The sequence below is a fragment of the Copadichromis virginalis genome, linkage group LG3 (assembly GCF_057382275.1).
Source record: "Copadichromis virginalis isolate Kocher_CV1m ecotype Utaka linkage group LG3, C_Virginalis_male_GT1.1, whole genome shotgun sequence".
In the NCBI taxonomy this organism is placed as follows: Eukaryota; Metazoa; Chordata; class Actinopteri; order Cichliformes; family Cichlidae; genus Copadichromis; species Copadichromis virginalis.
The window spans coordinates 8,032,075-8,049,145 of NC_140620.1; the positions used below are offsets into that span (position 1 = coordinate 8,032,075).

Sequence of the window (17,071 nt, forward strand, 5' to 3'; positions counted from 1 at the left end):
CCATTTCAGCTTCTTCTGAACAACTCTCAGCTCCTGTTTGTCTCCAGATCTAAAGACTCTTCTTCTCCTTGAGGAGAGCCTTTATTTCAGGATTTATTTATGGATTGTTGTTAGAAAAACACCGTACCTTCATGATGGGTACGGTGTTGTCCACACAGAAGTTCATGTAATCTGTAATGCAGTCTGTGATGCTGTTGAGGTCATCCTCCAGGGGGCTGCAGAGGTTTCCCACACAGTAGAATGGAAACAGTCCCTCAGGGCCTCTTCAGTCTCTGCCGACCATTTCCTTACTGTGCGTTTCACAACTGGTTCTCTGTGTACTAGAGGTTTATACACAGGCTGGAGATGAACCAGATTGTGATCTGAGCCCCCCAGGGGAGGGAGAGGTGATGAGCTGTATGCCTCCTTGGTGTTGGCATACAATAAGTCCAATGTTTTATTGTCTCTGGTGTGGCAGGTAACATGGGTGAAGGTGGGGAGAGTGGAGGACAGGGAGATGTGATTAAAGTCCCCAGAGATCAGGAAAAGGGCCTGAGGGTGCTGTGTTTGGAGTCTGCTGGTTACAGTGTGCAGGACCTCACAGGCTGCTGCAGCGCTAGCAGAGGGCGGGACATACACAGCTATCATGATCACGTGTGTAAACTCTCGCGGTAGATAGTACGGTCTCATGCTAACTGCTAGCAGCTCAATGTCCTTACAGCATAGCGTCTCTTTGATAGATAAATGCCCAGAGTTACACCATCTATCGTTCACAAACACAGCCAGACCCCCTCCTCTCTTCTGACCACTCTCCGCTGTTCTGTCGGCCTGGATCAGATGAAAATCCTCCATGTTTACGTGTGAGTCCGGAGTTAGCGCAGTTAGCCACGACTCTGTGAAGCACATCAGGCTGCACTCCCTGTAGCTCCTCTGATGTTGGGTAAGAGCCGCCAGTTCGTCTACTTTACTGGGGAGAGATCTCACATTCCCCATAATAATAGATGGAATCGCTGGCCGGTACCTCCTAACTTTACTGCAACGTCCGGTCCCGGCCCGAGTACCGCGTCTCTTCCTCCTCACCTCGCGGGGGATGTTAGCTTGCTCGGCGGTAGGCAGGGCAGCGGAGGCTCTGAGGGCTAACAGCTGATCCCTGCTGTAAACAATGGGAGGTCGGACCTCCACGAGCTCTCCGGACACAGATGCCGTAAAAAATGTAATAAAGAACACGATTGTCCATAGAATTCTGAGCTCCATTGTGGGGACAGCAGTCCACAATAGAAAAACAAAAACGATAAACACAAAACAACAGAGAAAAATATATTAAAGAGAAAAAAGGACTCGGTCAGATCGGAGCGGCGCCGGAAGTATAATAAACTGGATTTAACAATCTCTTTGAGATTTTGAATAATAACCAATAAAGTGAGATTCAAAGAGTAAAAGTAGTTCTGTGCTACTAACAAACCCAGAAGGACATATAATCAATCTTCCATTATGTCCCTAGACCTGAAAGAAGCAGTCCTTTAAAAAGATTTCCCTGCCTAATTCTTCCTTTTTCAGTGAATTAACAAAAGGACATGCTGACAATATCTACTGTCCCTTTCTAAGTGTGGGATAAATGTTCAAAAAGGTTCGACTATGTGTCTTAGTGTATAGGGCACAAATATGTTTGAGAGGCTTTAGATGCCAAAGCTTTCAAGCATTAGAGTCTCTACTTTTAGATTGTTGAATGTTCTTGGTTTCAGTCTTCTGCTCATTCATTCAGTTATTAAGGTAATAAAGTATCAACAGTAGACATATTATCTTATCTAAACTTGGGTTCTATTATAACTGTAACACTACAAACTGAGTCAGACGAACCACATAAAATTAATTCAAATTCATTGTAACTAAAACCAAATATAGGCATATTAAAATGTTTCTTTAATACCAGGGCTCGCAAAATCGCTAGCCCGACGTCCTGGGGCTAGCGATTTTTCCAGTCGGGCTACCAAAATCTATCTCTTCCCTGCCCGTCGGGCTATTGTAGGAAGGAAAAATATATGTCAATGCTTTTGCATTCTTTCAGAAATGTAGCTGGGTAATTATGTCATTGGCATCGGTGAGCCACTGTCAATATGTGACATATTGAAGTCGCGTTTGAATTTGCGCTTGTTTTTTGCTTTCACTTTGCAATCGCTCGGACAGCACTGATCTGTGAGTGATGATAATTTGTGCACCAATTCCTCTGACATCGTCTTATTAATTGTTAGCTTACTATGCAAACATGACAAGTGAAATCTCCCGCAGCTTAAACATGTGAGAGGTTGATCGCGCAGAGAATCGCTGAGCTTATGTGAGTCTGTGTGTAAAAGCAGCAGGATATATATTTGACTACGATGACCTGGATGACTGAGAACCTTCACAGACCGATATATATTTTAGTTCTGCTGAGCCAAATAAGACAGGTCAGGGTGAAGAAGTGACAGCCAAAGAAAAGCTTACCACAAAACGGAGAAGTTATGACAAATCAGACTATAAGGCAAAAAGAAAGTGCAGCTTTATGGTTTCATGGACAAAAGAATTTCTGTGGCTGCGATATGACGAGCTAAATAACCAGGGCTGCACATAAGTGGTCCGCAGGTGCGCATTCGCTGTCAAAATAAAAAACATGCACAAGATAAGAAGTTGCAACGCGTGTTTGCGTACATAAGATTTTCTGGAGGAGGACAGACATTTGTTTAGAACTCTTAAAGATGTCGAAGAAGCTCCTTTAAGCAATTACTTTGGTGTTCCTCCACCTCCAAAGAAATGTCAGAAGGAGTCCGAACTACAAAAGAAGCACGTATTCTCGGAAAAGTGGTTGCAGGAGGTGAGCTGGCTTCAAACAAATGATGAACGCACAGATGTGGTGTGGAATGTGCCGTGAAAATCCCACTCTAGCGGACAAAAACAGCCTTTTATATGGACGCAAACGCGCGCTGCAACTTCTTATCTGGTGCGCATCTTTTATTTTGACAGCGAATGCGCACATGCGGACCACTTATGTGCACCCGTGTAAATAACATAATGTTCTGCCGGGTGTGTTGTTGGTTTTCTCTCGATTTCTGAGTCGACAAGCGCCTTTGTTACTGGGACCAGTCATTTTAAGAAAGGCCCCCATTAGAACCCATGAGAAATGCAAGTAATGCATTATTGCTCAGTCTGCAATATCTTTCCCAGAACAAACACCAATTGCAAATAACATACTAAAAATAAAAATGAAAAATCTGTTTAGAACAGCTACTATGTTGCAAAGAGTGAACTACCACTGGTGCAATTTAGCAGTCTTTGCAAACTTCAAAAAGCAAATGGACTCGATCTTGGTTCCACTTGTCTCTTACCATGACGTTCCCACTGAATCCAGGCAACATTCGAGCAAACAAAATGCAAGAGCACAACCTACCGAGCAAATGATGAAATGCACTCTTGATATTTTGCTCTATATCAGGGGGCGTGTGTGTGTGTGTGGGGGGGGTCAGAGTATGACCCCATAAAGACTTCCCTAAACCTGCTGGTCTGGAAGTCCAACAGTTCATCTAAACCAGGGGTCAGCAACCTTTCTGATGGCGAGTACCATTTAAAATTTCCTCAGAAGTGAGTGTGCCATATGATTGCATTAGCAATAAATTTAATAACGCTCTATATGAACAGTTACACATTATATAGAACAACTTTATAGAATTACATTTGTTTGCAGATGTTGGCAGCTATCAGTGAACAGTTATCATCTATTTTGAAACAAAAAAAGACTTTTTATCCATAACAAGAACTCCATAACTGTACAACAGAAAATACAAATGCTTTTTATGGTCTCCTCACAACAATGATAACAAAAATAAACTAAGCCAATATGGCATGTTTGTTAATACAGAGACACACATGTTAATGTGATCTCTGGTCTCCCACTCAGAGACACAGGTCTCCCAGTGTCCAGCATTCAGAGGCTACCTGAGGACTCATGTGAGAGAAAACCTGTTCACACAGACATGTAGAGCCAAATACTGTCAATAAGGCCTCTGCAATGTTCTGAAGACAGTTAAACCTGTCAGGTTGTGATGTCCAGCAGGTGAACATGCAGCTCCATGAACACGCACAGCTGTGGATTCCAGCTGCTTCGATGTTGCATTAACTGGCATTAACTCAGCCAGTTAATGCGAAACAAATCCAGCTGCTCATTAAAGCTTTCTGCTTTGATAAGAAAATAAAACATTGGTCCAAACACCTGAAAGTCTCTATTTGCGATGTGCACCGCTGGCCCAGCCATTTATTTTTTGATGCACCTTCTCAGATTAATTCACTGCGTGTCGTGCCCAGGGCTGGACTGGGACAAAAAATGGGCCCAGACATTTTGACTAGAGACCGGCCCCCCAGGTATAGGAAAAGCCATAAAGCCTTTGAATGAAAACAAATGCTGTTGTGACAGTGATGTACGCTGTCTTGTTGGTAATAACAGGTAATAATCTGTTGGTCATTCTCCCATTTCAAACAGAGTTCACCCCAGGAACTCTACAGTACATGTCAATCTAAGAAGTGACTTTATGTTTAAACAAATAAAATTAAATGCCTCATTCTCCCTCTGACTGACCCACTCGTGCTGCCCTCCTGTGGTCATGGCTGCAGACATGCTACAGTCTTCAGTCTTTCGCCCTGAAGCCCACCTCTCATAGCACACTAGCTCGTCACCGACCCCACAAATCCAGAAAGCAGGAGTATCGCAGTCCCAGCCACACGAAAGGAGTCGAGGCGTTTTTGGCTCTTTCCTGGACCCATCGCTGCTCCTCAGGGTTGCTGATTGAAACCAGGCCATGATGTGTCTGTCTGCAGTAAGTCAAGGCTTCCTCCCAGGTTTTGTTTTCCCTGATCAGAATCAGTTTATCTGCCATAAAAATCAAGGAAACCATTAAAAACATTTCAGTGATTCTTCAGATGAATCAGTCGCTCTACAGAGAAATCTCTGTTCCAACCATCAGCTAAACATCTTCACCTCTGACAGAAGTTCAACATACATGCAGAAATAAGTGGCTGAAGAAACACACTGACCTAAATCCTCTCAGTGAGTCCAGCAGTTCATCTGTTGGACAAACAGCTGAGATAAATCTGTGTAAACTCACCATCATAGCAGAAGAAAGGCTTTCTTTGGTCACATCCAGCAGAGCTCCATCTTCCTGATCTCTCTAACAGAGTCGTTGCACATTTCCTGTTGTTTAGTCCATCATTAAATGAGTCCCAGTATCTGAAAGAGAAGTTACTCCCATCTGACCACCTCCAGCTGTCTCTGAACAGGCCGATCCACGAGGCTATAGATTTCTGCAGCGTCTTAAACTCTTCACTGTATATCTGATCGAGTCCACTGGCCAGGTCGGTGTGATGCTGTCTGCAGTAGTTCTGAGCCTGAGTCCAGGTCACAGACGTCTCAATCAAATGAAATGTTTTGTTGTTTTTCATTGTTTCTGTCGAGTCAGAAACACAAAAATATCTTTAACTAATTTGTCTCATTCTTCAAACTGTTTCTTTCAGGAACACACGATGTAAAACAGAATATAAATTAGATTATAACATTATTAAATATTGTTTCATCATATTGCTGCCCACATATTCTCACCGTCATAGCAGATGAACTGATGAGTGTTAGTCCATGGAACATCTACCCACTTGTCTACTGTCCTCACCAGGGTTTCAATAGTTTTGCAATTTTCATTAGTTTTTATTTTTATTTAGTTTTGACTTCAGATTTTCAATTTTATATCAGTTTTAATTAGTTTTTACCAGTTGTTTGCTAGTTTAGTTTTTATTTTTTTTTAAATCCTTATTTTCAGTTTAGTTGTGATTAGTTTCAGTTATAGTTTTAGTTGTGTTCGCAATAATTAAGTGTAACAAAATCCCAGTTTCATCATATCAGTCATGCTCTTCTGCTCATCCTTGGGTATGTTGCTATTCCAGCTACCATACCCTGCACCCTGGACAGGTCGCCTGTCTGTCGCAGGGCTAACACGCAGAGACAGACAACTCACCTATGGGTTCTTTAAATAAATAAATAAATTAGGGCAGATGAACAACCATTGATACCAGGCAACTATAAAATGTATATCTTGGCCCCAATGAGACTATTAACTCTTGCAGCACCGGGTGTTCGTAATTTTGGTTCAAGTGAATTGATAAACTCTTTGAAGGCAATTGACTCACACAGTTATGTAGATATCCCCGTCCTGTTGTCTCGGGATGCATCACGCTGCCTTGCCTGGGGTTAGCTTCTGTTTCTGGGGATGAGGGTTGAGTGTGCTCCCTTACCTTCTCAAGGTAAGCTAGGTTAGCCTTCTTGTGTGAGCTTTTCAAGTGCACTTTAAGGTTTGTGGGATTTTTTTCCCCTTTAGAAATGTCCCTCATAATTTTTCTCTTTCCACTACAAGACACTTGCTTTATCCAAAACACAGTCATATTCAAAGTAATCCCAAATTGGACTCTGGCGCTTTCTCCCGACTTTTCCTGACAGGATTCTGCGCGTGGACGGAGCAGCGACACAGACGACTCGACTAACGTGCTGCCACCTGCTGGCATAATGAGACACAGCAAGAAAAAACCTGGAAACTAAACTTCATTTTCACCCTCGTCTATTGTATGACACGTACACATCAATGAAAACTAAACACATTTTTGCTATAAATTCAGTTAATTTTAGTTAGTTTTTTTTTTTAGTTCATTTTTTTTATACAAAGCATAAAAACTTATTTTATGCTTTGTATGTTGTTCAGTATATTTCTATGCAAAACAAGAGGGATTTCAGTACACAGCAGGATATTCACATTTGTAACCAGATATTTACATACACTTTAGGCAAGGCAAGGCAAGTTTATTTGTATAGCACAATTCAACAACAAGGTGATTCAAAGTGCTTTACAGAGACATTAGAAACAAAAACAAATAAAAAGCATGATTTAAAATTGATTAAAACAAGCAAACAAACAAACAAACAAAACAGTATATAAAATCAAAACAGATAAAATCAGAACAGTAGATAAAATCAGTAGTTAAATGTAAGTTTTGAAATTTAAGCTTAAGTGTGGATTTGGTGCTTTATTCAAATGCAGCTGAGAACAGGTGAGTCTTCAACCTGGATTTAAATAAACTGAGTGTTTCAGCTGATCTGAGGCTTTCTGGGAGTTTGTTCCAGATATGAGGAGCATAAAAGCTTAATGCAGCTTCTCCGTGTCTGGTTCTGACTCTGGGAACTGATAAAAGACCGGATCCAGATGACCTGAGGGATCTGGAAGGTTCATACTGGGTCAGGAGGTCACTGATGTATTTTGGTCCTAAACCATTCAGAGCTTTATAGACCAGCATCAGGACTTTAAAGTCTATCCTCTGACGGACAGGCAGCCAGTGTAAAGACCTCAGAGCTGGACTGATGTGGTCCACTTTTTTGGTCTTAGTGAGGACTCGAGCAACACAGTTCTGAATGAGCTGTAGTTGTCTGACTGATTTTTTAGGTAGACCTGTAAAGATGCTGTTACAGTAATCAAGCCTACTAAAGATGAATGCATGGACTAGTTTTTCCAGGTCCTGTTGAGACATCAGATCTTTTATCCTTGATATATTCTTGAGGTGATAGTAAGCTGATTTTGTTATTGTCTTAATGTGTTTTTCTAAGTTTAGGTCTGCATCCATCACTACACCCAAATTTCTCGCCTGGTTTGTGGTTTTTAGATGTATAGATTGAAGTTCTCTGGTGACCTGTAATCGTTTTTCTTTGGCGCCAAAGACTATTACTTCAGTTTTGTTTTTGTTTAGCTGGAGAAAATTGTGGCACAACCAGTCATTGATTTCCTCAATGCATTTACCAAGAGCCTGTACAGGGCCTCGGTCTCCTGGTGACATTGTGATATATATTTGTGTGTCATCTGCATAGCTGTGGTAGTTTATTTTGTTGTTCTTTATAATCTGTGCCAGTGGGAGCATGTAAATGTTAAACAGAAGGGGTCCCAAGATGGAACCTTGGGGAACTCCACACGTGATACTTGTCTGCTCAGATGTGAAGTTACCTATTGATACAAAGTATTTCCTGTTTTCTACGTATGTTTTGAACCAGTTTAGTACAGTTCCTGAAAGACCTGTCCAGTTCTCCAGTCGTTTGAGTAATATGTTGTGGTCAACTGTATCAAATGCTGCACTGAGATCCAGTAAAACTAGGACTGACATTTTTCCACTGTCTGTATTCAGACATATGTCATTGAACACTTTGGTCAGAGCGGTTTCAGTGCTGTGGTTCTGTCTAAAACCTGACTGGAAGGCATCGTAGCAATTATTCTGTTTTAAGAAGTAACTGAGCTGTTGAGAAACTGCTTTTTCAATGATCTTACTTAAAAATGGGAGATTTGAGATCGGCCTGTAGTTGTTCATTTGTGTCTTGTCAAGATTGTCCTTTTTCAGTATAGGTTTGATTACAGCAGTTTTTAGTGATTCTGGAAACACACCTGATAATAAAGAAAAGTTGACGATCTGTAACAGGTCTGACTCTAAAGTCTTTGAGACCTTTTTGAAAAAACTTGTTGGCAGGACATCTAAACAGCAGGAGGAGGAGTTCAGTTGACCTAAGATGTCCTCCAGGTCTTTGCTGTTAATAGGGTGAAACTGTTTCATGGTGTTTAAACAGTTTTTTGGTGGACACAGTACATATCCTGGATCTGCTGTTGATGTACCAACTGCTTGTCTAATCTTTTGGATTTTCTCTGTGAAGAATTTGGCAAAGTCATTGCAGGCCATGGTCGAATGAAGTTCAGCTGCCACTGACACAGGAGGGTTTGTTAGCCTGTCAACTGTAGAAAATAAGACCCGAGCATTATGGCTGTTTTTAGTGATGATGTCAGAGAAGTAGGACCTCCTTGCACTCCTCAGTTGTAAATTATAATTGTGAAGTTTCTCTTTATAAATGTCATAATGAACCTGGAGGTTTGTTTTTCTCCATCTGCACTCAGCTTTCCTACACTCTCTTTTTTCATTTTTCACCAGTGTGGAGTTTCTCCATGGAGACTTTTTCCTTCCAGAGATAACCTTCACCTTAATGGGAGCAATAGTGTCCATTACATTTAACATGTTAGCATTGAAGCTATTGACGAGCTCATTGACTGACCCTCTGGACAGGTCAGGTGTTAATGGGAAGACCTGGTTAAAAATTGCACTACTGTGTTCAGTTATACACCGTTTTGTGATCACTGTTGTTGATATATTTGTGTGGGCTGAGATTTTACTTTCAAAGAAAACACAGTAATGATCAGACAGGCCCACATCAGACACAGTAACCTTTGAAATGCTCAGGCCTTTGGAGATCAGCAGGTCAAGAGTGTGTCCTCTATTATGTGTGGCCTCTGTTACATGCTGAGTCAGCCCAAAGTTGCCCAGAGTGTTACTCAGGTCTTTAGTCCCTTTGTCCTGAGGGTTGTCCACATGAATGTTAAAATCCCCAGCAATAATTACACAGTCAAAATCAACACAGATCACAGACAGCAGTTCACTGAGGTCATTAAAAAAGTCTGTGCAGTATTTGGGAGGCCTGTAAACATTAAGAAACACAACTTTGGATGGGGCCTTCAGCTGTAAAGCCACATATTCAAAAGACTGACAACTTCCAGGAGATAGCTGCTTACATTGAAATGATTCATTAAATAAGACAGCAACCCCTCCTCCTCTCCTGCTCGCCCTGACCTCACTGATAAAACTGTAGTTAGGGGTCGTCTCGATGAGAACAGCTCCACTGTTACTTTGGTCCAACCAAGTTTCAGTTAAAAACATAAAATCAAGGCTGTGCTCAGTGATTAAATCATTAATTAAAAATGTTTTCCCAGCTAAAGATCTAACGTTTAATAAAGCCAACTTAAGTGTTTTAGAGGCATTACTTGGGAGAAAACATAAAACATTTTTACTGTACAACATCAATTTAGAGTAAACTTTTGTTTTAGATAAATATTGAAATATCTTTTGAATTAGTTAAATGTCAGAATAAAGAGAGACAGAGCTTCTATTTTTTATCACTTTGATCAAATGTAGGAGCACATATACACTAAGTTTATTGTTAATTAATAAGAAACTCCAGATGATTCCATTCTGAGCTGAAGAAGCTTCTGATAGGTTAGTAGAGTCCATGTGAGTAAACTGGTGGCACACCTGTGGATGCATATAAGGCAAAACACAGAGCCTGTTTCTGTGACATGGGAACATCAGGAGATGTCAACCAAAACACCAGGAAAACAACTGTGGAGCTCCATAAGTGTGGCTCAGTTTGAATACAATTTGGTGCCATTTGCAATTAAGAAATACAGATAGTTTCTCTCTTTACTCTTAAAGTTAACAAATATGTTATTGATAAATAATATATTTATCAATCTAAAAAAAAATATTTAGTCTGATTTGATGTTACAATTAAAAAAGTGTTTGTGTTTTGATCTGAAGAGTAAATATCTGGTTTCACCTGTATATTTGATGATTGTCAGCACAAAGAGGGAGAGAGAGGAGAACGAGGACAGAACAGATGAACAAGAGCAGGTGAGACACACATGTTAGTCAAATGGTTGTTTACCAAAAGTATCACCGTATCACAGGTCCTCATGTATCTCGTACCTAGTGTTTCTTTTTAGGTTTGTTATTTTTCAAATTCTATATTTATTAAGTTCTGCAGCTTGTTTGCACAACGAGGATAAATAATTATATAAACTTTTCTCAATCTAAATATTGTACTTTGGTAGAATTAAAAAACAAGTGTTGTGCAGGTCTATGATGATTTTTAGTACTACTTTCATCTAGTTCTGATTCTGGTTCTGTCTTGGTTAAGTCCTCAGTAGTCCTGATTTTGAACTCTTGTAGTCCTGTTTTAATTCTGGATCAGTTCTGGGTCTGGTTGAACTGGGGTTTAGTCCTCGTGTCTTGATACAGCCCTGATCTTGTTCTGCCTTGCTGCTTAATTAAAAAACTAGTTTAAGGTGTCCTGCACATGTGATATATATTTTTCCCTCTATGAAGTCATTCTTTTTTGAACAAAACTCGAAACAGAGCCAATTAATCTTTCAGTCATTTCTACCCCCCCCCCCCCCCAAAAAAAAAAAAAGAAAAAAAAATCCCACATGCATACTACCCTTTAGGGCTAAGCCCCGGGTGTTTCAAATGTCTGGCTCCACCTCTGGTGGGAACATTTCCTGATTCAACTTTTCTTCTGTTCAAATCAAACTCCATGAGAATCAAAGTGTGAATCAGAGTCCTGATGATCAGATTCTATAGAAACATGGAGACTGTAGAGGATTTACACTCAATATGTTCATTTGTTCCCTTCAATCAGAATCAAAACAGAAATCAAGTGCCAATGAAATCGGGGATAGATTAATGTTATTGACAGGACAGATGATCAGAGGTGCAGAGTTTTTACCTCCATCATTAGGACAGGGACTGAAGAATGGGTGGAGTTTGTGAGTGAAGGAGCAGCCAGTAAAGGAGTAGATCAGAGCTGCAGCACCTACATCATAAAAGGAGACCAGACCCTCCTCATAATCCACAAACACCCCCACCTTCTCAGGACCAGGATGGAGACAGAGGGGGACTGAAGGACCAGCAAGAGCTTTGTACTCATTTCCATTTCTCAGCACTACAGTCCAGAAACCATTTCGAGGACTCGCTGTGATTTGTCCCTTCCTGTTGATCGACTCTGTGGCCACTCCTAAATCCCAGTCAGTCTTTCCTTTAACCTGAACCTCAAAGTAAAATCTGCCTGAAGAGAAACTCTGCTCTCCTAAAACACTAACACAGTGAGAAAATCTCTCTGGGTTGTCTGGAAGATTCTTCCTCACATCACTATGATAAACTTGTTTTCCATCATCAGACAGGATGAGTTTAGGATGAGCTGTATCAGGATCCAGAGTCACATCCACCTCATGCTGCTGCACCCTCTGCAGCTCAGCCTCTAACAGCTTCTTCTTCATGGGTTTCCAGACTGTCTCCTCCAGCTGAGCCACAGCTCTCCCCACAGTCCCCTCATATGATGGTGGATGAACTCTGACCTCTGTCCAGTCCTTGCTGGGTGGAGCAGCTTTCAGGGAGGAGAAGCTTTGGAGGAGGTGGAGGTGGTCTTCAGAGCGTGAGAGCTGCTCCACCTCAGAGCTTCTCTCCATCAGCTCAGAGATTTCCTGTTCCAGATCTTTGATGAGACCTTCAGCCTGTTTCTCTGTAGCTTCCTGTTTGTCTTCGATCTCCTTCATGAGCTCCTTCAGGCGTCTCTCAACAGACTCCATCAGAGCCGTGAGGACCTGAACACCTTCTGCTTTCTGTCTGTCTGCAGCATCTTTACTCATCTTCACCGACTCTGTGATCTCCTGAATCTTCAGTCGCCTCTTCTGGATCATCTGCTGAATCTCAGCCTCTGTCTTCTCCAGCTCTGCCTTCTTTCCTTCATATTCTTCTCTCAGAGGAACAAACTCGTGGTTCTTGTGGTCTAAAACAGAGCAGAGCATGCAGACACATGTCTGGTCGGTCTTACAGAACAGCTCCAGGAGTTTATCGTGCTTCGTGCACATCCTGCCTTCCAGGTTCTCCACAGCATCAACCAGCTGATGTCTTTTCAGACGTTTCACTGTCAGATGAGGCTCCAGGTGAGTCTGACAGTAGGAGGTCTGACACACCAGGCAGGACTTCAGGGCCTTCAGTCTGGTTCCAGTGCAGACGTCACAGGGAACTTCTCCTGGTTTGGCAGCTTGTTGCTCTGAGCTGCTGCTGCTGGCTTTCTGCTGAGCTTCACGTCTGAACTGAGCAACCATCTCAGAGAACAACGTGTTGATGTCTAGTTCAGGTCGTCTCTTGAACACTCTGTTACACATAGGACACTTCTTTCTGCCATTAGTGTCCCAGTGCTGACTGATGCAGGTTTTGCAGAAGTTGTGTCCACATGGTGTAGAGACTGGATCAGTGAACACATCCAGACAGATGGAGCACAGAAACTGATCTTCAGATCGCAGATTGCTGGCAGCAGACATGTCTGCACTCTGAGGGAGAAAGAAGAGAAACATTTGATTCAAAATTCACTTTAAATTTCATTTTACAAAGAGAGAAACAAGCGTCAGTAGTCTGAGGAGCTTGGAGAGAAAAGCGTCTGGACTTCTTTGAGTTTCTTGAAGACGTTTCATCAGAGAAGCTTCTTCAGTTCTCAGAGTAACTGGTGGAGACCCAGCAACACACTCAGACACAAACTGGTTCATCCAAACACAAACCTAACATCGTAGTGTCTGCTGTACAGTGCAGCGTCCAGATGGACAGGATCAACGTTTGGGGATGAAGATAAATACAGTCGTTACAAAGATGTGAAATTGTTTCTCTGTTTTACAGAAGGTCCAAGATTCATCCAGATCATTTGTATACTTGAATAAATCAGTTTGTTGGATATTTTCCATCGATTACTGTGAAGTAAACTTCGACCTTGTTGGTGACTGAATACTTCTTATTGTACGTCCAGATCAACGAGCCATTAATATTAAACAGTGACTGTTCCAGTAGAGCTGACAGTGAGGAGGACGATGAATCACAAACTTCAGAAATGTGTTATTAACTGTTGATCCAGTATTTTAATGGCATTGATGAGAACATGTTTATTCAGAGGTGTCTGTATATTTGGTCCATTTGTGCGTCAGTAAAAACTGTCCTGTTTTCTCTCACAGATACTGGAACATCCTCACAAACTCAGGATGTGGAAGAAGATGAACTTTTCCAGTCACTCGCTGGGATACATCATTCATGTTATTCTGGATCCTCAGAAAACATTGATTTATTTTTGTGTTTCACATATTTGTTTGTCCAAATCAAAGATTGATGTTAGTAGAGAAGAAGCCACCATGATAAAGCCTGTGTGTGAAAATGAGATCAGTGGATTTGATCAAAATCCCATTTAAGGAGGAATTCTGTCCTCCAGTTTGTTTAAATAAGCTTTGGGATTAAACAGCATCATCTATGTTTGTGTCTGATGACATGTTTGATCCAGGTCAGCTTGAATATCACAGCTGATGTGTGGAACTCTGACATGTTTAAAGCCTGATTATCAGGATGATTCAAACACATCTGTCTAAATAATGAGATTCATGTTTCCACACAAAGTTATAAAGTGCAGCATCGACTGTTTTCTGAATGATTGAGGATCATCTGTGACTCTTACAGGATACACTAAGTCAGATAATCTTTGTAAAATGTGTGAATGACTTTTTGAAGTACTGACCAAAATCTGCTGGTTTACAGTATCAAAGGCTTTATATCAATAAAGAATAAATAGGTGTTTTCACGTCTGTAATCCTTATGATCAATCAGATCCAGAATCAATCTAAGAGGAACAGGAAGTGATGAATAACCAGGAAGTGTGGAGTCAGTCTGAAGTCCAGAGCACAGCCTGAGTCCACAGTCCTGAGCAGAGCCACAGTGAGACTGAAGCAGCAGCTTGATGCTCCTACAGTGGATCTGTGGTTACATGAGCAGATTTCTATGGATCCAGTGTGACTGTGATGAGTCCTGATGAAGTGAACAGAGTGAAGATTTGTGTAGAAACAGGAAGTGTGATCAGCTGCACTCACCACTGTTGCTGAGAGGAACCTGATGGACTCCAGTGAATCTTCTTTTAGAGACAAACAGGACTCGACTGCAGCTCTGCTGCTGCTCTCTCACACTTTCCCTTCTGCAAAATGACGTTGGCTTCTTGTTGTTCAGGTGTTGCTCCGCCTCTTCCTGCCTCTCCCTTTACAGGAATCAGCCGGTCTGTACTCAGTGACTGTGTGCAGCGGGTGGGAGGAGTGGTGTGTGGGTTCACACAGTAATGACGGCCTCAGGTGATCAGGAGAAACTCACCTGGATTTCCTTTTTCGCCTCGTGCACGAGAACATCACCAAATAAACTCGAGACAGTTTTTAATATTTCACTGTTCAACAGCAAAAAGACTGACGGACTGTGTTTAAGGCCACCTCACAAATGTCACACATGAAATATTCAGTGTTTATTTGCTGGTTTGTTGGCAGCAGCTCCTTAAAGTCTGTCACACATCTGTTTGACCGTCTCCAGTTAATCTGAGACACCAGTTAATCTGCAACAGCAGCATCAGGCGGCTCAGCTGATCTCTGGTGTGTAGCTGCTGTGCTGCGCTCCCATTCCTCAGTGAAAGCAACAGCAGAACAAAAACTCTCTCGATCCACATGTTTGAAAAGAAAGCTTTTAAACAGATGGACACACTCAGTAAAGGACAAAGAAAGAAGTAAGAAAAAATTAGAGTAAAGAGTAAAAGCAGGAGCAACTGAAACAGGCTGCATGCTAGCTGACGCATGCTAGCTGACGCATGAGCACTAGAACTGTTCAACTTCATTGTTATGATTTTAGCACCGAGTTACATGAAATCCTGCATCAAAAAGAACAACACAGCGATCACAGACATGTTTCTGCCAACAAACCAACATTAACCCAGAAAAGCCTCTAAAACAACCTGCTGTGGTTTGGAGTAGAGATTCCTGAATTTACCAGGTGCACCTGAAGGCAGCACAACTTAAACCGTAAATAATGATGTAGGTGCGCAAATCCTTTTCAAGCGTCACTGCGTCAAATGAGCCGGCTTACGTTTGTTGCACTTCTACACTCGCGTTTCTTCGTTGCTGATTTTTGTTCCACAAACCAAAAGAAAAAAAGAATCAACCTTTAATATATTTTCATGTGTGTTTCAAGTACTGTGACATATCACACACACACATGCTGAGTGTGTCACTGATAAAGCTGTGACACAGCAGCTCACTCAGTCCAGTCCAGGTAACAGACTCACCTGTTAGCAGCACGTCTGAGAAAGCCATCCTCAAAGACCCCACATCCCCCCAACACGGACTGTTCACAGTTCTACCCTCAGCACGAAGGTTCAGAAGTTCAAAATCCAGAACATCCAGACTCAACTCCTTCTTCCCACTGCTATCAGACTCTTGAACAGCTGACCTGTTTTAACAGTGATGTTTGCACATCAGGTCATCTTTCATATCAAGCTCATAGCTCCTTTGCACATACATCTACCTCACACTTAAATTTAGTCTCCACTCATTTATTCATAGTATTTGTATTTTATCTTGTTCTATTTGTATATATTAGCCTGCATCTGTGTGTGGACAGCAAAGAAAGAGTTTCATTGCACAGAGAAATGCTTTTCTTTGTAAATATGACAATAAACGCTTTGAAATCTTGAAATGTTGATCTGATTATTCCTGACACTGATTACATCTGAAACCATCAACAGTCACATGTAGATCTGCTTCATCTTCAGCTTTGTGTTTCGTTTTTGTCTGATCTTCTCTGAAGCTTCCTGACAGTCAGCAGCTTTGACCTTTGACCCACATGAAGCTAACATGTGACACAGAGTCAGGACGCTCCGTGGAGATCCATCAGCACAGCAGAAACACGCTCGGGGTCATCATCTTTAGAAACTTCCTGTGGATCCTACAGTCTAAGATCCAGAGCTGTCACTAGGATGGTTCAGTCATTTCTCATCAGCTACAATTAGAACTCAGAGCTGAGCAAATATAATCAATCACATGCTGTAGAAACATAGAAGTTTCTATCCTTCAGAAAACATCTGACAAAAAGATCTAAAAGTGTGTAAAGAGCAGCACTTGTTGTTCTCTAAATGTTTGGCCACAGCTGTAGAAAACACTGTGAGTGTTTGTCAGTAATGACATTTAATTTAATTTCTCTTTGTGCAGGTGAACACTGTCCAATCTTCTATCTAAATGACTGCTTTGTCTTTAAAAAGGTGAAGAGCCTGAGGCCGGTGACCTTTCCCCGAGTACATCCTCACAGCGGCTCACAGGACGAGGCCTCACTCCTGTCCTGCCAGAGGAGAAGCTTCAGAGTGTCCGTGCAGTTCAACCACACCTGTCATATTCAGTACGGTGTTCATGCAGTTTGCTACCCAACAGTTACAGCATGTAGTAATACAGTCCCACTGCCTGTTCAGCATATGCAAACATATGATGAGTTCAAGCATGTGATGACAAAGGCCTCCCACTGTGGGCATTTCATCATGTTTAGGAGCCTCATCCAGCCA

At 41.7% G+C, this 17,071-nt stretch overlaps 1 protein-coding gene and 1 pseudogene across 2 annotated transcripts; both read right to left on the reverse strand.

Moving 5' to 3' along the window:
• Nucleotides 1-4,489: 4,489 nt before the first annotated feature.
• Nucleotides 4,490-6,627, reverse strand: LOC146712559 (putative C-type lectin domain family 20 member A; annotated as a pseudogene). Its single transcript, XR_014915975.1, has 4 exons — nt 6,624-6,627; nt 5,600-5,656; nt 5,109-5,447; nt 4,490-4,873 (listed from the first exon to the last, which is right to left on the reverse strand). The product of XR_014915975.1 is annotated as a putative C-type lectin domain family 20 member A (transcript).
• A 4,516-nt stretch (nt 6,628-11,143) lies between these two features.
• LOC146712560 (E3 ubiquitin-protein ligase TRIM21-like) lies at nt 11,144-13,040 on the reverse strand. Its single transcript, XM_085452126.1, has one exon. It carries the CDS (start codon nt 13,032-13,034, stop codon nt 11,310-11,312), a length of 1,725 nt encoding a protein of 574 aa, XP_085308252.1. The 5' UTR covers nt 13,035-13,040; the 3' UTR covers nt 11,144-11,309.
• Nucleotides 13,041-17,071: the final 4,031 nt, after the last annotated feature.